This window comes from Strix uralensis, chromosome Z, assembly GCF_047716275.1.
Source record: "Strix uralensis isolate ZFMK-TIS-50842 chromosome Z, bStrUra1, whole genome shotgun sequence".
Classification (NCBI taxonomy): domain Eukaryota; kingdom Metazoa; phylum Chordata; class Aves; order Strigiformes; family Strigidae; genus Strix; species Strix uralensis.
In genome coordinates this window covers 30,382,677-30,406,444 of record NC_134012.1, presented here as the reverse complement: position 1 = coordinate 30,406,444, position 23,768 = coordinate 30,382,677, and the positions used below count along the sequence as shown (strand labels likewise).

Sequence of the window (23,768 nt, the reverse complement as noted above, 5' to 3'; positions counted from 1 at the left end):
CAGAATTGATCAAACAAGGTGAGTAAGAAAGAACAGCCTGGCCAGACAACAGAGTTGGGAAACATCCAAGGAGAAGAAATTTACCTCAAAAGACTTGTGACCATAAAAGAGAAAAAGGAGTAGAGAGCTAACTCCCCAAATGACCACTGACGACCACCTGAAACCCCCACGCATGCGTAGTGTATTTGTGCAACGCCAGCATTATGTAAATGTAGTAGATAGGTGAAAAGGTGGAGACCTCTTGGGAAATGTATGAATATTCATGTATTTAAGGTACATAAAGGATGAACTTTTGTTTTAGTGTATGCACATTAGGTGGAGTGATTCCCCATGCATCCAGTGCTGTAATAAAGAATGCCTGCCTTCTGAAACTTCACACTAAGTCTTAGAGGGTTCTTCTTAGACCGGTTTTACGGTAACAGCCATGACCCAGGTAACAGCAATGTCCCAGGTCAGTCTGGGAAGTCCTCACAATAGTTCAGGACTGAGAGTGGGAATAGGCTGGGGCAGGGGCTGAGGACCCCGGGGACAGCCGAAATGGGGGCCCTGGGCAGAGGGGTGTGGGAGGTTGGTCAGGGCCAGTTAGGGCAGTGATGCCCTAACGCTCTCTGATGCTTCACTTTCTAAAATGAGATTTGCTTTAGTTATCCCCCACCCCCCTGTGCTTTTACGTAAAGGTTCTTTCCTTCCTGCCCCTGACTGACAGCCAGAAAAGCTGCCACTGTTTTTCCCTGGGAGGACCGGCCTCGGCTCCCTCCCGCCCCTCCCGCCGCCGGTCCCAAGGCGGCGCTCCCCGGGAAGGCGGCGCTTCGCTCCGCCCGGCGCTCCGCGGCGCGCAGCCCCTGCCCGCGGGAGCAGCATGGTGGTGCCGCCGCTGCTGCGCGCCGTCATCATGGGGCCCCCGGGCTCCGGGAAAGGCACCGTCTCCGCTCGGATTATCAAACACTTCGGGATGAAGCACCTCTCCAGCGGCGACCTGCTGAGGGACAACATGCAGAAGAAGACAGGTGGGAACGGGGACGGGCCGCTGCGGGGCGGGGGGGACACGGACACGCGCACACACACACGCAAACACACACACGACGACGATCCCCCCGCCCCCGCTCCGTGAGAACCGGCCCCACGCAGCCCGGCAGGAAGCTCCCGCGTGACACGGCCCCACGCCGCCGCGGGGCGGGGGGGAACGGCCCTGCCCCGCCCCGCCCCGCTCCTTTCCCTTCCCTTCTCCCACCCATCGCTCCCTGTCCGGAAGCATCTGGGGGCTTCTTGAAGGGGGTTTTCGGCTCTGCAGTCCCACCTCTGTGTACCCCCCCCACCCCCCGCGAGGTTGGGCGTCCTCACGCAGCTCTTCCTGGAGGCCAGAGGCCACCGAAGTGGGCCTGAGAGCTTCAGCCGGGGATCCTCTAAAAGCTTTCACTTGGCATCCTCTTTGTAAGCGTGAACGGGGCATATCTGGGGTTTAGCCCGTTTTCCTTGTTTTGTAACACCTAATTGTTTCCTCGTCTTCGTGCTTTTCGTAGGCACCCAGCATTTTTTGTAGGCATTTCTGATAGTCTTCCAGCTGAAACACCTTGAAAGGGAAAAATATTCGTGTTTTTAACAGACGGGGCAAGAGGAGGCAATCTGGGTAATCAGACTTTTTCAAATCTCTAGGTGACTAGAAGCAGAGGCACCTAGGATTACCAGCTATTCCAAAATTAGAAGGCCTTGTCCTGAACTGGCAGGCATAAGAGTAGTGGTTCTTTCCAAAAACAACGGGCAAAATTTTCAAACTGATTACCTTGTGCTTTTTAAATTATTATTGTCTTACAACAAGTTCATATCATGCTTAGGTTTCAGCATGGTCTGTGTTTGGGTACAGAGTTGTTTGTATTAGGTAATGATGTGAATTATACTTACTATATAGTCGTAGCTTGACCCCTGGCTCTCTGTTGAGATGCCACAACCTCTCTCTCGTGTGTTTTGCAATGATGAAAGGTCCCCTCCTGACTTCCGCATCTGCTTTTCTTCATGGTGGGGCCGAAAACCTTGTAAGGACCATTTCAGGTTGCATGTGAGGAAATGAGATTATTGTTATTTCCAGCACTTTGAAACTGGAGAGGGCTACATTCACTTGCATCACTGCACTATTATGGTTAGGTAACTGGCTGTCTTGGTTTTGGATGCTTATAAGCATGTTTGAAGGTGAAAAATTATCTGTATTATGAAATCAATTGTGATCTGATTTCCACATTTCGTTTCACACAAATTCTGTTTGCTCTGTAAGAATAATGACTAGCTTTGTTGACTGACTTTACTACAGTTGATATCTACAAGTTAAACATTAGCTAGGAGCACCACCTGTGCAGGCATATCTGATCACATTCATGCTTTTTCTGTCTATTTGGTTGTGCAAGCATGAGTTTTTATTTACAGAAGGTCACAAACCCAGAATTGTTGCTGTTAAGGACTTTTGGTGTAAGTAAGGCCTAGCGAGGAAGGAAGGCGTCCCAGAAGATGAAGGAAATATGTTATTTACTAAATAGGTTTTGTGCTCTTTCAGTACGTCTTGGAAGCAAGATCAAAGAGCACCAGAATCAAGTTGAAGGGTGTGTGAGAAGAGGAAATTGCAAGTGGAAATATCCCATTGCTTGGTTTGAGGGGGGAGCCATGAAGTAGTGGAAAGAAAAGTGATTTGGCAAAGTGTTCTATGTGGGTTGGACGGATGAAAGAATGTGAAGGAGAACCAAGATGTGAAGTGAAAGTGTAGCAGACACATTAAAACCCTGAACAGGAGGAGAGAAGGCAGTGGAGGGTGTAAGAGATGATGAAGTTTGCTCTGAATTAACTATCACAGAACTTAGAGGAATCTGCTACAGAGTTTTTCATTCACTAATTAACCCAGACGAAGCTCTGTTTTAATTTTAGTGAAAGTGACTCACTCATTGCAGAAATGGTGTCCAAAGGATTGAGATGAATACTGAAGTAGCAGGAATAAGTACACTGAAGGAGGGAGAGGAACTGAGAGGCAACTCAGAGAGCTTTGATAAGTTTAGTCAAGGCAAAGAGTTTATGAGTTTTGATTATAATAGAAGAGTCCTGCAATTCCCAGTTCTTTGGGAATGGTGTTAGGCTAAGTTGGGCAGTTAAAACACTTGGAAAATTTAAATATTGTTAGCAATAGTTATATGGTGGCATTTTTGTCATTTGGTGTCTTGTGAAAATAGACTTTGTCTGTTGAAAATTCCTGTTGAACGTATGAGCGTCCTTAGCAATTTGTACTTACTACCATGTTCCGCTGCTTTGGCGAGTGTAGAGTCTCTGGCCGCCTCTCTAGTGCTAAGCAACCTGCGTGAATTTGGCTAGAGGTTGTTTGCTGTAATGTAGTTAGGACATGCCATTCTTCTGCAAAACCGTGAAACATGGGTACCTGTATCACCTAGACAGGAAAGAGACCTGTGTTGCCTTTAATTCCAAAGATTGCCATGCCTGTAGTGGTTTCAGACCCAAGCTGGAAAAAAGAAAACAAAAGAAAAACCACAAAACCTCACAAAATCCCACCCCCAACAACAGAACAAAAACCCAACCCAGCTATGGTCTAGTATACGAACTTACTGTCCTAACATATAACTACTTGGGTACAGTTGTGCCTATTTCTTCTAAACAACCTGAGGTTTGTAGAGAGAGGCAGCATGTTTCGAGCTCTGCTGGTCTAATAATAGAACCTTGCTGCTTGCCATACTCTAAACCTCTCTGGGCCCGAAAGCTCATCTGTCTTTCCAAAGTGTATTAGTACAGTTCTGTTATCAACCTTGCCATGTGCATATTATTAGATCACTGTGGCTAGAGCAATGGTGCAGTGTAAATTAGTAACAGATCAAGCATCAAGTACACATTGAACTATCTAGATGTAACTTATTCCTCCTCCCAGCCTACTTTTGCCAGGTACATAGTTGAAAGTGCACTAGAATAAATAAAAGAGGCATGACTTGCTGACCTTGAAGAAAGGAGGTAGGGAAAAGAATAGACACTTTGTACCCAGGCATACTGTCACCTTCCTTCTAGTTTGTGATGTGCTGGAGCACTCAAGCACCAGAGTCTGACTCTTTTCCACATTGTGAGGATTACAGGAAATCTGACCAAAGTGCATAGTGCCTATTTCTAAAGGATCTTCAAACTTTTCAAAGCCTGACTATAGATGTGAACCCCCAGTAACAGGAAATTGTCCCTTTATTACTTTTTTTTTTTCCCCAGTGCCAAAGCTACTGTTTGCATTACTTGAGGGCATCTATTGCTTTTCAGTTGTCTTGTTTAAAAAATGGCCTCTGTACTATTGCATGTTCCAATACTGCATCAAGTGATGGGACTAGGATTCTTCATTGCTTTCTGCTGAAAGTGGTTATCTCTTGTGTTGGTATGTCAGTCCATCCCGTTTTCTCTTCTGCTTAGTTTACTGTAACTAGATCTGAATTGGCTGCAAGTAAAGGCTTCTGCAGATCCGTGATAAAACCAATCTAGCAGCTATTCTGGGTGACTTACATAATTGGGTAATTGTTTTATAAACGAAGGCCACTGAGACTTTGTGCCTAGGACACAACCCAGACAAATTAATTTCTTTCTGGGTATATGCATGATTTGGGTCAACTACAACATGCTACTGCCTGTCATGTAGGAGGGTGGTGTGATATCCGGAACTGTGATGTGTGGATGGCATTCTGGCAAGCCGGAGGGCTAAATGACTGGTATTAAAGGTTAGTCAGTCCCATGGGAAAATAGTAGTGTATGCACACTCCCATAAATAGTTTACAACATCTATAAACATCCTCTTGTAACTCTAGTAATCATAAAAATACGTATCTGGCAAGCGTGTCTCCCTGCATACTGCTCTCTTAAATACCAAAGGCGTTTCTCTTCCTGGTGGAGTAGTAAGTTAATAACTAGCCACTAAACTGAGAAAATAACTTACTTGACAGGAAATATGAGGGCTAATGTCTTAATGAGCTTGTATCCTTTACATTTCTTGTTTTGAAGACTCTTCTACCTGATGGCCTCTCCTGATCTTTGTTTTTGAAACCTAGTATTTTGAATACTTACTAGTGAAAGTATTTGGAGGGTGTGGGGATAAAGGTGTGCTGAATGCCCTGTTGCTATCCATGGAACTACAGACCAATCAAATCAATCTAATACATTTTTGCCTGATCAGATTGTAACTGATCATCTGGTTTTTAAATTCAGCAAGCATACTGTCTTGTTTACAACTTTACTTTCTCTGCCATCCTGGTTAGAACAAATTTTATGCAGGCTTGTGGCCATCTTTTTGCTTGCTGAAGCTCATAGATAATGTAATGCAACTTCTCTTACTTTTGCAGAAGTTGGAATCCTTGCCAAGTCCTACATTGATCAAGGGTGGCTTATTCCAGATGACATCATGACACGACTAATGCTGAATGAGCTAAAAGGTCTAGATCGGTATAACTGGCTGTTGGATGGTAAGTTAGCATATTGAATATCACTATATATGGAGAGAAGATCTGCACTGGAAGTCTTGGAGTGCTTTGGTCACTTGCAGTTAGCTACACTCCAGTAGCCATCCTTGAGTTGTAGTAACTGGAGTTTTGTTGTCAACCTTCAGCAGCTAGTCTGTCCCAGTTTCTTTGGCTGTAAAATGCTTTGGGTGCATCGTGCCTTCAGACCATTACAGGGATGTTTAATTCATCTTGAAAAGGGTAGTTCAACACTCCAGTAAAATTTTCAAAACTGGCAACTCTTGTAATTTGTACGCTTTATTTCCCCTTTAAAATATGCACTGAGAAGTTTCTTTTCCTAAAGCCTTTTCTTGGGAAATAGAACACTTCTGAAGAATGGAGCTGAGGAATTACTTAGAAAGGTAGGTATGTGATGCAGCAACAAGGTAAGTATGGAAAGCAAGTACTGCAGCAGTGCAGTGTGTAATAAATCACTAGCAAACCCACTGCTTAAGTGTTTTAAAAGGTCTCTTTCATTTGCTCTTTGGTTCTGTTCCCTAGAGTGAATTGTTCTGCAGTGTAAGCTCATTGCTTTCACCATTCATGGTAGAGAGAAAATGCATTTGCTGCTGTCTTCATGAACTGAATGGCTCTTGTTACCCCAGCCCATGGGAGTACAGTTGGATGCACAGCACAAAGATAGCATCTAGGCTGGATGTATATGTTTTCAGATTCTAGTCACAACCTGTCTCAGTAGATAAAACTAAAATGTTGTTGGTGTAGCTTTTTATTTAGAGGAAGTGAAAAATCCACAGTGTTCTCTGTCCCACATTATAATTGCTTCTAGTACAGTGATCTGCTCTGGTGGCTTTAGTTAGTTGTGTTCCTCCTTAGTAAAGACAGAGACTTAATTCACACAGTGAACAGTACCATGAAACCTAATCAATAAAGGAAAGAGCTGCAGATCTTTTTTTTTTCTTTAGTTCCAGATCCTTTATACACACAGTTCCAGCCATGTGGATCTGGATGTGTAGCAGTATAGCTGGGCACAAGGGCAACTATTAGCAGGAGGATGGTGGAAGGAGGACCGTAAGAGAATACATCAATTTCTGCTGCACGTTAACATGCTGCTGCCTTTAAACTTTTGGAGCAGAAATTTTGTCTGCATCAGCATTTGTAAGGAGACTCAACTAGGGATAGCTCTGGCATAATTGGCTCTGTAGGAACAACACTGTTCTGTTTATTAACCAGAAAGTCTTTAGTTTGGTAACTGGAACTCAGAACAAACAGCTGAGTTCAGCTGGGCCAAATGAAATAGAATTGCTGAGCTGCTTGTATGCTCACATAGCCAAATACCCATTTTCACTGTCTTAAGACAGATTGGTGGCTTCTAGAGTCATAGCAGATGTAGCAGTCTGAGTTGTGTGTGTGTGTATGATCTGCTTGGATTTATGTGCTGTATAATTAGGACACTTTGTGTTCCTGGATTCTTCATAATTCATCACATCTTGTAGATTTTTTTTTTCTGTATTGAGAAAACACTGTATGCAGCAAACACTGGTTCAGTTTCAATTAAATGCTTTTGTAAAGGCGCTTTAATTTGAGGAAGTTTCTCATTACTAAGTCCCAAAGCAAACTCATTTTCCAGCTGCATAACTAAGATGTGTGGTGGCTGACTAGCTTGTCAATAGTAAGGAAGAACAGCAGTGCTGGAGTTGGCTCACAGCAGTGCTGGAGTCCAGAGTTGCCCTCTGCTCGTAACATTTAGAAACACTTCCATGAGATAATACCAACGAGAAATAGGATGAAGGCAGTTGATGACTGTGACGCAAACGAGGTTCATCAGACTTAATGCACAAGCAAGAGCTTGGTCTGAGTTAACTCTTGTGATCTGTTAGACAAGACACAGTAGACTTAAGACCATAAATTTTTTTTTTTCTGTTTTAAGGCTAGTTCTTGGCTGGTTCCTTACTCAGGCAATGGACTCATCAACCAGTGTTATGCAAAAAAGAGTTTCTCAAGTTTTTACCTATCAGTACTTGCCTTAATGGAGAAGTTTACTTGTATAGTATGATGAAAATTAGAAGCTACTGAAGAACATGAGACTGTGCAAGAGCTTTGGGGGTAGAGGTATTATTCCAGTGAATCTATGGTGCATGTTCTGCATTAGCTTTGACTGCTAAAATTTCTTGTGGTCAACTTTTAAATTCTTTGTGGAGACCTTGGTTTTCTTGTTCTCTGTTCTCCCCACCCCCTCCTTCTTAAGTTCCACTAGATTTCTCTAGTTGTAACACGTGCCTTTGAAGGCACGCTACCAGAGCCATAGAGTTCATGGGGCAAAATGCAGTGTCTTTTAAGTGAAGAAACAGATTCCTGTTCATCCTGAGTGTTCTCCCAGTGTTCTCACTATCCTTGAGGATAGTTCGATACACTAGACTTTCCGGAACTCTTTCTAAAGCTACTCTTTTACGTAAAATTAATCCTAAACTGCCTCTGGTAGATATATTTGTCTTAGGTTTGTAATGATCATCTGCTTAAGCCAGACTTACACAACTGTAGAAGTAAAGAGTTGTCACAAATGTTTCTAGGTTGTTACAAACAAGTGAACTGCCTATAGCTTTTATTGTTCAAAATGTGTATACAATGCTTTTTTTCAACGTAGTGGTATGTATTACATATGAATATGGGGTCTTTTTGCATTTATTTGTTACGCTTTTGGGAAGATGATTAACTGAAGTAAGAAAATGGAAGCTGGGAAGCATTTAACAAGTTAAAAGTGCCATGACACAGTGAAAAATACTTGGAAAATCTGATGTGTCTTCAACCTCTACAGTATGACGATGCTTTTTTTTCCCTGTCTGACAATTATTTTCTCTAATGACTGAATCCAGGTAATTTTTACTATAACTCTGCCTTTGGATTTTTATGGAATTGTTTCTTTAAAAAGGTTTCCCCAGAACAGTTGCTCAGGCAGAAGCCCTGGATAAAGAATGTCAGATAGACACTGTGATTGACCTAGATGTGCCATTTGAGACCATAAAATGTCGGCTTACAGCACGTTGGATCCACCCTGCTAGTGGCAGAGTCTACAATCTTGAATTCAGTCCTCCCAGAGTGCAGGTAAGCAATACATGTCGGTGTTGGCACTAAATAAATAATTGCACTGCGTTTGGCAACGGCAGTAAAATATTGTTTGCGTACGTTGTTGCAAAACACAGTAGCTCAGAAGAAAAAGGCTTATTTCATCTATTAGGAGCACAGAAGCTTTTTGGCAAAACTGCCTCTGAGGCTATGTTAGTGACCTGGTAGAAGCTCAAGCTGATAGACAATGTGTTTGTCCGCTGGAGAATGAAACACCATGGTATTTTGTAAGCTCTTGGTAAAGCTGTTGAGTGATCTGGAATACTCTGTCTCACACACCGGCATAGGAGTTGGGCATGTTCTTAGCCTGTTCTGCAAGTTTGCAGCCTGTACAGTCCAAAATGTAGTTTCTTTTCCTTCCTCCAGAGGACTCAGTCTTTGTATCTAGCAAGCACACCAAACCATCAGTCAGATGAATCCACTTAATGCTTTCCCTGTGATTGTATTTAACCAGGATTTCAAGGGAACAGTTGCTGTATCACAAAATTAGATGTAGAAACTTGCCAGTCAGGGAAGCTTTTCAACACATCAAAGAGGTAATGGCTTGAGGTATCTTAAAGCGGAGTAGTAAACTTGAAGATAATGATTGTACATTGTTACCTTGAGATTTTTGAGGAACTCTGATTAGCTGTAGTGCAACTCAGCCCAAGCTGTATTTTATCCTTAACTCTAAATAACTTGCCTGTTGTGGCATCGCATTTCACCTGGAAGCTCTACTAAGTTACATCAGAAGCATACCAGGCCTTGTAGTTTTTGGATTTCAGTGTTGCAGTAAAAGAGGCCAGCTGAAATAGCAGGTAAGCACTGGAAGTGAGCAACTAGAAACAATGCCTTTCTATTGTTTAAAACGTTGTGTTTTAAGTCATGGTTATTTTTAATTGCAGAAGAGCATAGGCAAGCTGCAACAGAGAATTATCAGACCTGCCAAAGAGTGGGCCTCAGCTGCAACAGCTCTGCTATTAGGAATACTCCACTGTACCTTCCACTAATTAGCAGGCATATCACAACATAGTAGATTGCAATATTGAAGTGAAATTATGGAATGGAGCTGAACAGCTGAAATACAGTTGTCTCTGTTATGTAATAGACCTGCAAAATGTTTACTTACTCAACAGAACCAAAAGATCATGGCTTTAGAGTGAATGCAAGGCTGAAGGCTCAGTATATGAGAGGTACAATGAAGGCACTAGTATGGCTGCCTGCACAGATGCTAGAAAGAAACATTTGAGTGTTTTAAATGATTATATTATGTAAACAAGGTAAGTTTGACCATATAAATCCATCTCTAATATGATACAGATGGGAACAGAATTTTTTAACACCTTCATGAACAGAGAAGCTTACTGAACACTGATGGTTATTGATTCTCTGAAACTGACTGCCAGAATGCAAGCAGGAAAGGAAAACACTCCTGTTTCCACTCCAAATGTCAGATTAAACTTGTCTTTAGGGAAAATCAAAATTCTTGATAATTTATTTAATATGTATGAAGGAGTACAGAATCCCTTATATCTGTGGTGGTTCATATTCTATCAGACGCACAGTGGTTCAGTGCCCCTGAGGAGGAGCCAACTTTTATGCCACTAGCTAGTGCTTCACAAGATATGCCAGTGGTAATGTCTTCAGTCCTTGCTGGTTTCAAGGTTTATAAGCTCCATAATGACTTAAAGCACTTCAGTAAATTGGAGTGAAATGTGCAGTAAAGTTGGAGCTGTCATAGTTCATACTTTAGGTCCCTACCTCTGTTCACTGAATCCTAGAAAAACTTCAGCTGCCTTTTATGCCATTTTTTGTACAGCTGTTGCTAAATGATAACTCTTCTGTTTTGTGACTTGAAATCAAAGGGCCATTAACTCCTTTCCCCATTTCATTACTATCAAACAAAGGTCCAGTTCGTCTCTTGCTTGTTTTCTGTTATGCAGGAACATATTACCAACAATATTGTTCTCCCTCGTATGTGAAAGTTTTGTCTACATATTTCCCATATCCAGTGAATGTTCCAGAGGACAAGTACGTCATTACTATGACCTGATGTTCATTGCCAATACCAAGAAAATGTTTTGAACTGATGGACTGTTTTACCAGAAAGTTGACATTTTATATTCCAGATAAGATACGCGCAGTAGCTTTTCTCTTTATAAGCAGAAATCTACACCTTGGCTAACTGGAAACTGATCATAATTTAAGTAGAAAATTACATGAAACATACTTAAACAGAAATAAGAAATATACACAATTGTTTGCTTTTAACCATGATTAGGGCATCGATGATATTACTGGAGAGCCACTTGTTCAGCGTGATGATGATAAGCCAGAGACAGTTACCAAGAGGCTGCAGGCTTACGATGCACAAACGAAACCTGTTCTAGAATATTATCGGTAAGTAGTAAAATCTATTCTTCCACATTCTAAAAGCTTCTTCCGCATTAGCATAGTGAGGAACAGATCTCTTCAGTTACAGAGATATTGCAACAGTGAACGTGGTATGAGTAGCAGTGTATTTTTCATCAACTCAGTAAGAAATCAACCCAGTAAAGTGAGTATGTTTTCCACTGTTGCATGAAGCCTCTTCAGGAGCCTGCTGAGCAAAAGGGCCTTTCACTGCAGCTATATTTAGCTTTACGAAGTGTGCTATGCATTATTCAATATATTATAGTACTGTTCTGAGCAACATAGCTCTGGTTAGTAAGATAACAGAGACAGTTTATTTTTTTTGAGGATTTAACAGTACCTTCTCTTCTGGATGTATAATTGAAGCCCTCCTACCAAGGGCAAGGGGTCAAGAAGTGATAGACAAATAGAAAAACTGTTAATGAGGAGTGGCTGTTCTAAGGCAGCTTTCTGAAGTGAAAATGCCTCAGATCACCACAGTAAGACAGGCCTAAGCTATTATTATTACTGATAATAACATACTTTACAGATAAAACTAGCTACTAGAACTAATTCAGAATAACTTGACTGTGCCTGCTTCACTTGCTTATTCTGATGCACCTTCTTTCATCTTTGAGGTCTAACTTTACAACACCTGGGTTCGTCACAGTTGTTGGATGACTGCTGTATACATGGGCTATATGACTGCATTGCTCATTCTTATTTTTACCCTTCATAGTTTGTTATTAAGAAGTACTTTGTAGACTGCTGTCAGTTTTATGAACTGATGTGGCCAATAGCTTACTGTTTGAGGAAGGGTAATGCATGTCCAGCCTGCATTCCCAGTGTTATGGCTGTTCTTGATGTTAAATGACATGCTTATTATAAGCACACTCCTGCCAGGGCAATCTTAAAGTGACGTGGAGATCTTGGAACAATTAAGCAATTTTACTTCTGTGATGTTTTCTTCTTTTTCTTCCTTAGGGAAAAAGGGCTATTGAAATCCTTCTCTGGAACAGAAACCAATAAGATCTGGCCACATATCTATGCTTTCCTCCACACCAAGTTGCCAGATGTGAGTCAGAAAGATGCTGCCATTCCCAGGTGAAAATAGGTCTAACTTCTGCTCATCTGTCATAGTTCACACCTGATTACATGAGATTCAGCAATCAAGGATTTCTCTCAGTAGTCTACCAGACTGATCAATAATTAAAGTCTAATGTCCTTATCATAATGTAAGTTAAAAGTTTGTTGCCTGTCATTCTCATTTCAATGCTGTAATTTTTTTAATATTAAATATACCTAATTTTTATAATATAGTAACTGACTCTAACAAAAGCAGATACTCTTGTGTCTCTTATGTAGAAAATATTTATGTTTGCAAGTAGTGACTGGTAAAGGAAACACATTTCAGAATACAGCTTAATTGCAAAGCACATCGATTATTTACTCATGAAATGTAGTGCGAAGCAACGATAAGGACACAAAAACATGTTTCTTCAATGTGTGATTAGTTGGGGCCAGCCAGAAGCTGTGGGGAACCATGACCACCATGCTGCAAAAAGCCATTTCAGACCAGAATGGACACACGTATAGGTTGATGTCATAGAAGATAGTCACCTTCTTTTGCTTGCACAGGTGTTAGCTGATTTTGCTGGGTTAAATTACCCTTAAGGCTTGCTTGGATGACTGGCCTTATTACTATGTTTATATTTCTGCCCTGAGAGAAGCTATCTTGCAGGGATGAGAAACTGAGTTAAAATGATGTGTAACACATTTGGTAAAGCCTCTCTATTTGTGCAGCTGTGTAATACTTCATGAGTAAAAAGACAGCAGATACTGAACAGATTAAGTGTAATCTGGTAAACCTGTAGCTAGATGATCTTGACTAGTGAATGTGTCTTTTCTGCTATCTTTGAAAAAACTACTGCTTATTGATGCCAGTACCAGGATGTCCAGTGGTCAAATTATTAACTTTGTCATATTACTATAGCAAGTTTTATTGTAGCAATTGGACTAGTTTTCATGAGTTCATACTATTAATTCACATCTCTGACCAGCTGTTGTATTTATTCACTAGATAATTGGAATTATAAACCTCCACAGGCCACACACTTTAACAGTCCAGGTAATGCAGACATTGCTATTTTTCAGTGAACTCTCCTAGCCCTTTTTTTATGCTCGCCAGACTGAGAGTTTCAGGAGGACTCAGCAAAACATGAGGAACAACCAACTCTGTCTAAGCAACATCTGAAGTAGCTGTGTCCTATTAGTGTGGGTCCCAATCTCCTTTTCCAGTGACTGTAAGCAACTACAGAGCTGTGGTGGTGATGTACCTTGGACTACATTTGCACATCTGGTTTTAGCCTTACCAATATTGAGATGCATTTGAGTCTAAAGAAGACTGTCATTGTAGAATTTGTAAAGCTTTCCCATTACTGTAAGTGAACAATATGGGCAGCAGCTATCACTACAAGCAACTTTCCTTACATTTTAAAGAAAACTTGCCAAAAGGGTGACCATTTGTACTTTCATCTTCAGAAGTGTCTATATTGAGGCTGTAGACTGAGTGAGTTTAGAGATGCACTTCCTTAAAGTCATGGTTAGAAAACAGTAGCTACCACATTACAATGAGAAACTCTGCTGTGCTGCTTACTTCTATTTATGCATTTTGATTTCAACAAAGCTATGCTTTTTTTTTTGCCAGCCTACACAAGTTTCAGTTAGCTGGAAGGAGAACAGTGAGGGAATCTCCTTATGATTTGACACTTATTCCCACACCATCCAATTTTAGTCCCTTAGAAACTTTAAAAATAATGTTCAGTATATCACAGGTTGCTAGATCAGTGTGGCTCTACTGTTAATGGTAGCAACTGGAAGTCACTGTGCTACACTGCCCTTACTACACTTGTATATAATGTTCAGTTAAAAAACAACCTGAAGTTATTAGTTTCCCTTAAGTAATTCCTAAGGAGGAGGCAGTGCTTGCTCACTGTCTCTGGAGTATCTGTCAAACTTAAAAATTACTACGGAAGCTGGTTATCTCTAATTTGCATCTGGGACAGAGCTGCTGCTTGCTCCTTTATTCTCAGTCTGTCTGCAAAAGAACTGCTAGAGAACACAAGGCATGCAAAAAGCTACTTCTGGCAGTGGATCTGGGATCTCCTACTTTTGCTACTGCATTTGTACTAATAATCAGTCTCATATACACTGCAGACTTAACTTTTCCCTATCTCTGCTATAGCCAAAGCTTAAAATTACTGGATCTCAGCACAGCTTTTGCCTGAATTAGCAACTGCAGGCAGGCAGTAGTCTGTTCATCAGACTACTGAAATCTAGAAACCTTCCAGACCTTACATACAATCAGAACAATAAAGGACCGAGAGCAAGTACTGATACCATTATTGGAGATATGAGCTGTCTTCACTGGAGTCTTCCAACTGCGGTATACATTTTTATAGATAGAACTGCTGTAATAGCAGCAAGTTAGACAAACACAGTAGAATTTTGCATTGCAGAGGTTCTGTGGAAGGCCTTGTCTAGAAATAGTATTTGGATTTCCAGCTCCTCAAAGAGGAAGCTTTTAATGATTTTTCACTTTGATTTTTTTGAGTTGACAATGTCAGAAATACACTTCAGTTTAGTAGCATATGAAATACCTTTCAAACCCTACATAGTTACCTATAGGAACTGCAACAAAACTTTTTGTTTAAACTGAAGTCTTAGCCTAACCTCTTGTACCTCAAGTTCCCTCCATCCCCTCCATCAAATGCTTCTCCCCATAATACGACTTGGTTTTAAAAAAAAAAAAATCTGGAGTCACCCTTGTGAACAAGAAGTCACACACTCAGAAATCATACAACCCAGCACTCTCATGTAGCCAAGTGTTGCTTACATTTTAGGACAAAACCAAGTTATGTTTAATGAAAGCACAATGTAACATTTAAATCCCCTTAGTAGAGGTAGAAAGCCAGTGTTTTAATCTAATCCATTCAGATCTGAAATACTGATACCAGATATTGATTTATTGCTATTAGTGATAACCAAATTTTAAGAGCTTATAATGTCAGCAAGGTAGCATGAATACAGTTGTGATCTCCAGTATTCATAGAGTAAAACATGTCCACATCTGCAGTAAGACAACAGCAGATTCTACCAAGAATCTACCACTTCTTGTAAACATTGTATTTGTGCAGATATTTTTTTTCATACTTTAATTTCTAAAGTTGTGAAAGGCAAGATTAGTAGCAGAAAACACATCCAGTTTCACATTCGGCAATATGAGAACCCTGCTCTTCAAGGACAACCAAAAACCTAGCAGCACATTTTCAAACAATATTACAAGTTTTTCTGAATTACCCACCCTTCAAAATTCGTTCCCCACCTAAAACCAAACAACAACAACAAAAGTCTGACACCAAAAATAAAGTGCAGTACCCAGAAAAATAAGTGTCAAGAAAATAGCCGTGTTTGTTTCTTTCAAAAAAAAAAAAAAAAAGGAAAAGAGTACTTGGCCTCAGTCTTAAGTTCTATACTGTGTCCATCATTTTGTATTCTTCTTCATCTCTTTGTATCACAGAGTTTAAATTGCAGACATCTCTGTTTATGAAATCTTGTAGATCACCTGTGCTCTGCAACAGATGAAAAATTGACAGCTTAATTCTCCAAAACTGTGTATATGAAGGGGGAGAAACAGATTTTAGCTTAAGTCAGACTCTTTGTTGTCCATCTTAAGATGAGACAAATTGCAATAGTAAGGAAATAAGCTCTGAAAAACCCATCAACCAATATTATCTGACCATGTCAAGAATTCTTTAAATTTGCTGCCATAGTTTGTATTTGTCTCAGTATTTCTAGCACTTGACTGCATATTTACTTAAAATTCAGTTGTTGGATCTTACTTGAGAGGTACTTTAATCAAATTATTTCAAATAAGTAGTTTCAATTGTGACTCTTTCCCCAATACCTAATTTTTGAAGTTGCTTCTTCATTCCAGAACGTGACCATCACTAGTACTGTAACAAAAGACCGAAGTAACCTCAGTTTCCTTTTATTACAACAGAAGACTTTCCTTAGGCTTGACTTACCTGAATGATCCCATGAATAGAAGTAGTCATCTCACACCGAAAGCTCATTTCACTGCTTGTGGTAAAGACTGTGAATACAATTCTAGCATCTGATCAATTTTGTGATGCATGAAAATGTAAGGGCACTGGACTAACATATGCTTTTGACCTTACGCTGACATTTTCTGAATTCCACCAAGTAAAAAGAAAGCCCACATATACCCTGCATATCGATAATACTGCACATTATATCCTGAGCACTAGCAGTTCTAGGAATAATGCTCTTTATATTTCAGAAAAGTACAGCTTCTCAAGGCAGGACCTAATGCTACTTTAAATTAATTTCTAGAAATAATAAACCTACCGGTGAAAAAGATATCAGCTCTCCTACAAGACCAGGACTGACACTGAGATCATGTAGTAACATAGTTTGAAAGCCATGTGATTGTGACCAGATTCTCACTCTCGTCTTGAATGATTCAAGTTCATTTTTAAAAGCCTCAAAATAGCCTTCTCCTGTCTGCAAAGAGAAAAATGAAATATTTGCACTTTAGCCACATTTACTTTTGAGTTGTAAGCATACACAGTGCTGAAAAAAAACACCCAGTAATGCATGTTACACTCTTTGTGGAATAACAGCTGTGAACAACTCCAGAATGTTAGCCAATTTAAAATGAAATTTCATGTAAATTTCTTTTTAAGACAATCTGTAGTATTTACATGTAGAAGTAAAGTAATTGATTTATCTAAGGACATGTAAAAATATATCTATTCCAACTCAGAAGAACAGGTAGTTGTGCTTTACTTTTGACCAGAGTGCTACAACAAGTTGACTTGCACTTTAATACTGAGATCCATCAGAGTCTTGAATAAGTGAACACAGTCTACAGCAAACCACAGTTTCAGTCTTCCTACATTTCTCCTGCATAGCTCTGGATTGCTGTATTTCAGTAATGAGGACACTATTTTGGGCTCCACTCTGAACTGCAGATGAAATGCGAAGTTGTGACTACATAGGTACACTGTGAAAACGCAGGTGTAATTAGCCAAAATCAGTCCTTAAACTGGTGTTAGTTACTATGTGTCTGTAACACCCTGCTGTCCCCCTGCTGTGTCTAGCTTTCCCCTCTGGGATAAGCAAAATCCCTAAACTTTCATTTTCAGAATTGTAATTAAACCAAAATACTCTGTCTAGAAAAAAAATTACTAAAAAAATAGTTTCCCATAAGCTTAAGTCAGTCAATAAAATATTTAGGCTCTTATGGTTAGGAAAAAACCTTCTCTAAAACACTGGTCCCTTGTACAGCATTAAGAGTTTTCTCCCATCCTTACCCAAGTTGACTTACTTTGGCTTTTTGGAAGAAGAGACGAAAACAGCCTCTTGGATCCACATTGCAGCTTCTGGCAATTTCTATAATAAACTGCATTACAACTGCTTGGTGTGCTACTTGCTCCATCAGAGCTGTCTTCTGAAAAAGGTAAAGTTATGATTTAAAGATATTTCCTGTGATTATATTTCTAAAATTCAGCATAATTTCCTTTTGTTCTAATTCCTAAAGAGATGAGAAGCAAGGGGACTGATAATTAGCTATAACTAGACATATATGTGACAATGCACTACAGTTTTTCTTCAATAGAGGGTGGGAAGAACAGTTAAACAGCTAATCAAGTTGCTCAGCTTTTCTATGGTGCAAGTTGGAAACTGTATGCTTTCAAACAATTTTAAACATCACCTTCATACCTGTTCAGCTTCTAGATGAAAACACCACCACATGAGATACCTAGATGTTTCTTCACATACAAGATATGGGTAATCAGACAAAAATCTTTGACTATCATCCCATCTGCTCAGCATACCTAATAAGAGAAATATAGATAAGATATTCTAAACAGATACATGATTTAATGCAGTAAGGAAGTTACTTGCATTGATACCCCAGTATATATAACACCTTTGCAATTCACTAAACTCACAATGACAGCATGCAGCTAAATTGTGGGTTTTATTTATATATCTAACCAACACTGAAAGAGCATTACCAGAAATTATAATCAGACTTTGGAGTTACTAAAAGTAGATTTTAACAGTCACAATTTTCTATTTTTTAATGCTTCTCTAGCATCAGTTCTCATACATACTAACAAAGTTGTGCAGGTATCTATTAGTTACATCATCACGTAGTTTAAGAAGTTTATGTATAGAGATTTACATTCAGTGATTCTGACAAATGAATACATGTTTGCAAATAAGAATGCAAAGAAAATGTGCAATTATCAGAAATGAAAGTGCTTCTAACACATGATTTACTAGGTTTTTAGGAAATCTGAGTTTAATTACAGGAACAGCTTGATCTCAAAAAACAAAGCCACATCAATACTGGAAAGTTAACTGGAAGATTGAATTGTGATAGCATGAAGCTACCTTCATGTAAAGAGCTGAGTTTAAAAATCAGAACTCAATACTCAGACCACTTCTTAAAATTGTCATGTATCACTGACAGTCAAATCCTTACTGGCAAGAGGTACCAGAGGTACAGCTTTACATGTCTATCAGCGTATAATTATAACTGGGCTAAAGATAATTCAGTGGTAATGACCTAAGCTAATATTAATTCTAGCAAGCAAATGCCTAAAGAGAAAGCAATGGCTAATATTTCTTTTGGCTGTTCTCAAGAGAGCCATTCTGCATAAATTCTTTATTGCTTGGAAGCCAGGGCAGGATCCAGAAACAGGACTCATGCAATATGACTAGTGATGTCCACACCGCCCCTTGGCAGCAGCTAGCACAGAACAAGAGACTTGAAAAAGCATCAATGTACTGTCCCTTTTTACAATGGACTTACATATTTTGAATTAAAATATCAACATAGCTCTGAATTGTGGAGGTAAGGAAAAAATTGATGACCTTCTGTAATAAGGTTGCTTCTGTAACAGCTTAATCTGAATTTAGACAACAAAGTATTTTTGCCCAAATCTTAGGAAGTCTGCAAGAAAGCCTCTTTTTCTTTCTGCTGAAATAGAGGAGACATCTTCTGATTCTGCTATCATTACACTTAGCAGTTAAGGTATTGAGAGAACCTGAACCTATCGCTGCTACTTGCATACTCTGACAACTTGGTACCTGCAAGCCTTGCTAAGGCTAACAGGGCTAGAAACCCATTAAAACAGTTTAAGATCCTTAGAAACCAAATACTTAGTAAAACCAAGTTTGTACTGAAAATTGAATTGTGCCAACTCAGTTCTGTTCTTGATTGTTCTGGAATTCCAAATATTAGCATGTATCATAATCTGAAACCAGCCTGTAACTGAGAATGGAAAGCACTTCAGAGAACCATCAAAATTTCAGATTACTTTACAAGATCAGCTTTGTGCTTAATTGGATTCAACAATTACGAGAGCTAAAGTGACACCTAGTGGATAATTAAATACAATTTTAAGAAACACAATTCCATGCACATATATTCTCTGTAGGTGTTTAATTACCATTACCATTGTAGCTTAACAGCCATCAGAAAAATATCTGTTAAAAGGAGAGCACTATGGACAATCCCATGCACTTTTATACACACAACTTATATTTCCATGAATGTTCCTGCCTTTTCCCACTGAACAGCAGAAAAAGTTGCTAGAACTTTAGTTTTCATGGCTTAAGTTCATTTGAGTATTATTTTAAGATTTAAGTTCTTATTGGTCACAGGAACTAACAAGCTTTTACAGTTTACACCTTATTTTGCTTTGAAATTATTAACTGTCCTGATAAAATGAAGCTGAACAGTCTGTTAGCCAGGTCTTTCATTTGTTAGCATTCATTCTGTACAATAAGGAGCAAACCTACACAAATTCTGTAGAAGATAGAACTGTGAAATGTTGGAAAAAGCATACTCACCAAAGTGTCTAATCTTCTGTTCATGTTTTTCCATAAGTGGTCCAGACACATCTTCATCTTCTATTTCTTTTCTTTTATGATTAATAAAACTCTGAGAAAGAAAAATTGTCCTATCACAGAAACTCCAGACATACCTTTTTGTCATGTATAGGAGTATTGTATTTTAATATGTTACTATTTAAAGGGTTATGTTCTGATTTTAAAGTCGTGTCATATATTTGAGGTTTTCTTTAAAAAAATGCATTACCTACTAAGAACCTCATTACAGTCCACTGACTAAAGAACTCTGAGAAACTTCTGTCCTCAGTGTCCTGGTTTTGGCTGGGATAGAGTTACTTCTTCTTCTTAGTAGCTAGAATAGTGGTGTGTTTTGGATTCTGATGTTTGGAAACTGATGTTTTCAGTTGTTTTTAAATGATCAGGACTCTCCAACTCTCCATATCCTGCCTGCACACAGGTGTACAAGAAGCTGGGGGGGAGCATGGCCAGAGCAACAGACCCAAACTGGCCAGTGGAATATTCTGTATCATGTTGTCATGCTCAGTATATAGAGGAGGGGTGGCCAGGAAGGAGGGGGTTCTCTCTTGCTTCCAGGACTGCGGTTTTGGGATCACCAGCCAGGAACAGGTTGGTTGTCAGTCAGTGGGTGGTGAGTAATCGCATCGTACATTACCCATTTGTACTTTCTATTATTTTTTAATTTTATTTCAATCATTAAACTTTTTATTTCAACCTACGAGTCTCCCTTTACCCTCCCACTCTCCTCCCCCATCCTGCAGGCAGGGGAGGCTGAGTGAGTGGCTGCATGGTGTCTGGCTGCCAGCTGGGTTTAAACCACAACACTCAGGTAGGAATTTAATGATCTGTCAGCAGTGAGAATCATGTACATTGCAGCCTGGAGGCAGCTAAATCAATGAAGTTAGGAGATGCACTTGTTCTAATTGTGAAATCAAAGCTGAGATTCTTCTATAAAAAAAGTTTGTGCTAAATAATCTGTGTTACAGTAGTCATTATTAGAGGCAAACTAACAGTTTCACATTTTAAGAATTTGGCACAGTAGAGAAGCACACTCTTCATGTGAAAAAACTGTTGTTGAGCACATTTGGCAACACCTGCACTACACAGAATCACAGAGTGGTTTGGGTTGGAAGGGACCTTTAGAAATCATGTAGTTCCACCCCTCCCTGCCATGGGCAAGGACACCTTCCACGTGACCAGGTTGCTCAAAGCCCCGTCCAACCTGGCCTTGAAGACTGCCAGGGAGGGGGCAGCCACAACTTCTCTGGGTGACCTTTTCCAGTGCCTCACCACCCTCACAGGAAAGAATTTATTCCTTATATCCAATCTAAATCTACCTTCTTTCATTCTGAAACCAGAGGTCTCCCCAGCACCTTTTCTTCTCCAGGCCGAACAATCCCAACACTCTCAGCCTTTCCTCACAGGAGAGGTGTTCCATCCCTCCAACCATTTTCATGACCCTCTTCTGAACCTGCTCTAACAGGTCCATGTCTTTGTTGTACTGGGGACCACAGAGCTGAACACAGTACTCCAGGTGGGTTCTCACCAGAGCGGAGTAGAGGGTGAGAATCGCCTCCCTCGACCTGCTGGCCACGCTGCTTTTTATGCAGCCCAGGATACAATTGGCTTTCTGGGCTGCAACTGCACATTGCCAGCTTTTATCTAATACCCAGATGACCCACACAAGTTCTGATCGTCACTTTTAGTAGAGAAACATAATCCAGATTTGTAGTATGATTGCAGATTGCTCCCTATCATGAGGCAAAGTAAGGAAAAAAACCTCCATTTAACACATACTGTGGTTTTGTGCTCTACTGGACACAGGAGACACTCAAGGCTAGTATCAAGTAGAATGAAGAAAAGAGGCTAATGCTTGTTTTCATGCACGTTGATATGTATCATACCTTATTAAACACCTCCTTACTAACAGGATCTGTGTTCCATAGATTCTGTTTTTCCCTCAGATTTAGTGCTTCCTCTTTTCTTCTCCATTCTTCCTCTCTCCTTCTCAACTCTGCAGCTTCAGTCTTTGCTTGAGCAGATTCCTGATCGTGGGATTCTGAATTATGTAGTGCTAAGCTACCAAGTTTTTGCTGGGCTTCTGCTAGGTTCCATGTGTATTCTACAGAGTGCTTCACGAACTCTCTTTCTTCTTGGCAGGCTAATTCAATCCCTTGGGTGTATGTCTGTGAGGAAAATCAGACATACTATTTATGGAGGGAAAAGTGACAGTTTACAGTTTGTACAGGAGCAGACAGGCCTACATCCCAAAGATAATGCACCTGGAAGGCACCTTAGATACACAGCATTATAATCACTGGAGTGATGAAGCACAGTATCATACAGCTAGATGTTTTTTAGAAAGACTTTTCTAGTTTAAGCTGTCTTAACTTTGTGAAGCACACCTGCAAAATTATGGATCAGGTACTGTTATCAGTAATAGTTTCCAGACTATAAAAATACTTTTGACACAGCTGAAACACCTCTGGCTATCTCTGGGCTTCAATGCTAGCAACAGCGAAGTGGGAGAATACTTTGAATATATACTTCTGAGAAGAAAGTTATCGGTTTTGTGATGTCAGATCACAACAGTAAAGTAACTGCTGCTGCCTGCATTCCAATATGGACTAGTACTTAACAGATGGCCAACGTCTTCCCTTGAACTGACAGTGAAAGTGGAGTTTAAGTTCTGAAGTGGGTGAGGCCCCGTACAAGCATATTCTCCTTTTGGTCAAATCTATTGAGGAGGTCACCACTCACAACTGGGAGAGAAAATGACCTCTTAAGCAACAGTGCTTATATTACTTCCAGGTGTGTGCTAGCAATTCAAACTCAGTAACTTAAGAAATTATCCTCTAAAGCATAGGCCATGCCTTCTCACCAAGAGTGGAGAAAAAAACATCCATATGCGTTAGTTCCTCAGCCTTCCAGTGCCATATTATGAAATTTGTGGTGCTGATAACCTCTGGCAGAGAGACATGAAGGACAGCACAAGTTGTGAAACATTATTTGAAGGAAACTTTAATGTAGGTACATCAAAGTTCTTGTGCCAACTTTGTTTGGGAATTGCAACTTTTTTTTTTTTTATATCAAAACAAAAATTTCACTGTTTGGAAAACTAACGTAATGGCAGCTTCTTGCAAGAACACACAGAGTTCCTGACAATGTACTTACAAAATGCCAACTTGCCCTAGCCAACAGGGAAACACGCCGCCTATATACCTGCTTTTTAAACATTAAGGGTGCTGGGACAGCTTCAACCCAGCTCCTTCCACATCACTTGCCAAACGTGGAACTGTTACTCACGGTGCTGGCAGACGCCAGACACATCCCCCGCCCCCCATCGCGGCGGCAGCGCATCTGCCCCTCCTGGCGTGCTCCAGGGCGGCGGAGCGGCCCCAGAGGGCAGCGGACACTTTCGCGCACCCCCACCCCGACACGCACCGGGATCCGCGGTGACCCACATCCTTCCGCGACCCCCTCCGCGCGGCGGGGTCGGGCTGCGGCCACGGGGCAGCCGAGGCGCCCCTCGGCACCGACCCGCTCCGCGCCGGCCGGGGGAGCCGCGCCACGGGGGGCGGAAAGCGGCGCAAGGTGCCGGGGCGGCGCGGGGCGCTGATGTACCTGCAATTCCGGCGTGCGCTGACGCGAGACGGGCGCCTGTCCCCGCTCCTCGCCCGCCGACGGAGGGCCGCCGTCCCGCGAGCGCGGGAGCCACAGCGCCATCCCCGACACGGAACGCCGTCCCCAGCCGCCCGCGGCGTTTCACACACCTCACCGGAAGTGAGGCCGCGCACCACTTCCGGCAACCGAAACGGGCCGCCGCGCGCCCGCCCCCGGCGC

At 40.9% G+C, this 23,768-nt stretch overlaps 2 protein-coding genes and 1 long non-coding RNA gene across 5 annotated transcripts; 1 reads left to right on the top strand and 2 right to left on the bottom strand.

Moving 5' to 3' along the window:
• Positions 1-813: 813 nt before the first annotated feature.
• On the top strand, positions 814-12,293 carry AK3 (adenylate kinase 3). Of its 2 annotated transcripts, none has more exons than XM_074856676.1 (5): positions 814-1,007; positions 5,349-5,468; positions 8,392-8,564; positions 10,846-10,964; positions 11,041-11,122. In XM_074856676.1, the coding sequence occupies exons 1-5, from the start codon at positions 860-862 to the stop codon at positions 11,072-11,074; spliced, it is 594 nt and encodes a 197-aa protein (XP_074712777.1). In that variant the 5' UTR covers positions 814-859; the 3' UTR covers positions 11,075-11,122. The 2 variants fall into 2 exon arrangements, with proteins under 2 accessions (XP_074712777.1, XP_074712776.1); XM_074856675.1 differs by lacking the exon at positions 11,041-11,122 and adding an exon at positions 11,940-12,293 and having other exon boundaries at positions 821-1,007.
• Positions 1,023-3,637, bottom strand: LOC141938128 (uncharacterized). Its single transcript, XR_012627173.1, has 3 exons — positions 3,266-3,637; positions 1,900-2,027; positions 1,023-1,570 (listed from the first exon to the last, which is right to left on the bottom strand). It is a non-coding gene; the product is annotated as an uncharacterized LOC141938128 (long non-coding RNA).
• A 2,541-nt stretch (positions 12,294-14,834) lies between the features above and the next one.
• On the bottom strand, positions 14,835-23,718 carry CDC37L1 (cell division cycle 37 like 1, HSP90 cochaperone). Of its 2 annotated transcripts, none has more exons than XM_074856673.1 (7): positions 23,550-23,718; positions 21,830-22,111; positions 19,908-19,998; positions 17,763-17,878; positions 17,368-17,490; positions 16,386-16,541; positions 14,835-15,586 (listed from the first exon to the last, which is right to left on the bottom strand). In XM_074856673.1, the coding sequence occupies exons 1-7, from the start codon at positions 23,649-23,651 to the stop codon at positions 15,485-15,487; spliced, it is 972 nt and encodes a 323-aa protein (XP_074712774.1). In that variant the 5' UTR covers positions 23,652-23,718; the 3' UTR covers positions 14,835-15,484. The 2 variants fall into 2 exon arrangements, with proteins under 2 accessions (XP_074712774.1, XP_074712775.1); XM_074856674.1 differs by lacking the exon at positions 23,550-23,718 and adding an exon at positions 22,807-23,491.
• Positions 23,719-23,768: the final 50 nt, after the last annotated feature.

Bases quoted from the DNA above. Each gene is read 5' to 3' on its own strand.
- AK3 (XM_074856675.1), top strand. From the start codon at position 860: ATGGTGGTGCCGCCGCTGCTGCGCGCCGTCATCATGGGGCCCCCGGGC. The intron at 1,008-5,348 runs GTGGGAACGGGG...TTACTTTTGCAG, and splicing joins CAACATGCAGAAGAAGACAG to AAGTTGGAATCCTTGCCAAG. The intron at 5,469-8,391 runs GTAAGTTAGCAT...TTCTTTAAAAAG, and splicing joins GTATAACTGGCTGTTGGATG to GTTTCCCCAGAACAGTTGCT.
- CDC37L1 (XM_074856673.1), bottom strand. From the start codon at position 23,651: ATGGCGCTGTGGCTCCCGCGCTCGCGGGACGGCGGCCCTCCGTCGGCG. The intron at 17,491-17,762 runs GTATGAAGGTGA...TACCTTTTTCAG, and splicing joins TTCATCTAGAAGCTGAACAG to AAGACAGCTCTGATGGAGCA. The intron at 16,542-17,367 runs GTAAGTCAACTT...TTCTCTTTGCAG, and splicing joins TCTTCTTCCAAAAAGCCAAA to ACAGGAGAAGGCTATTTTGA.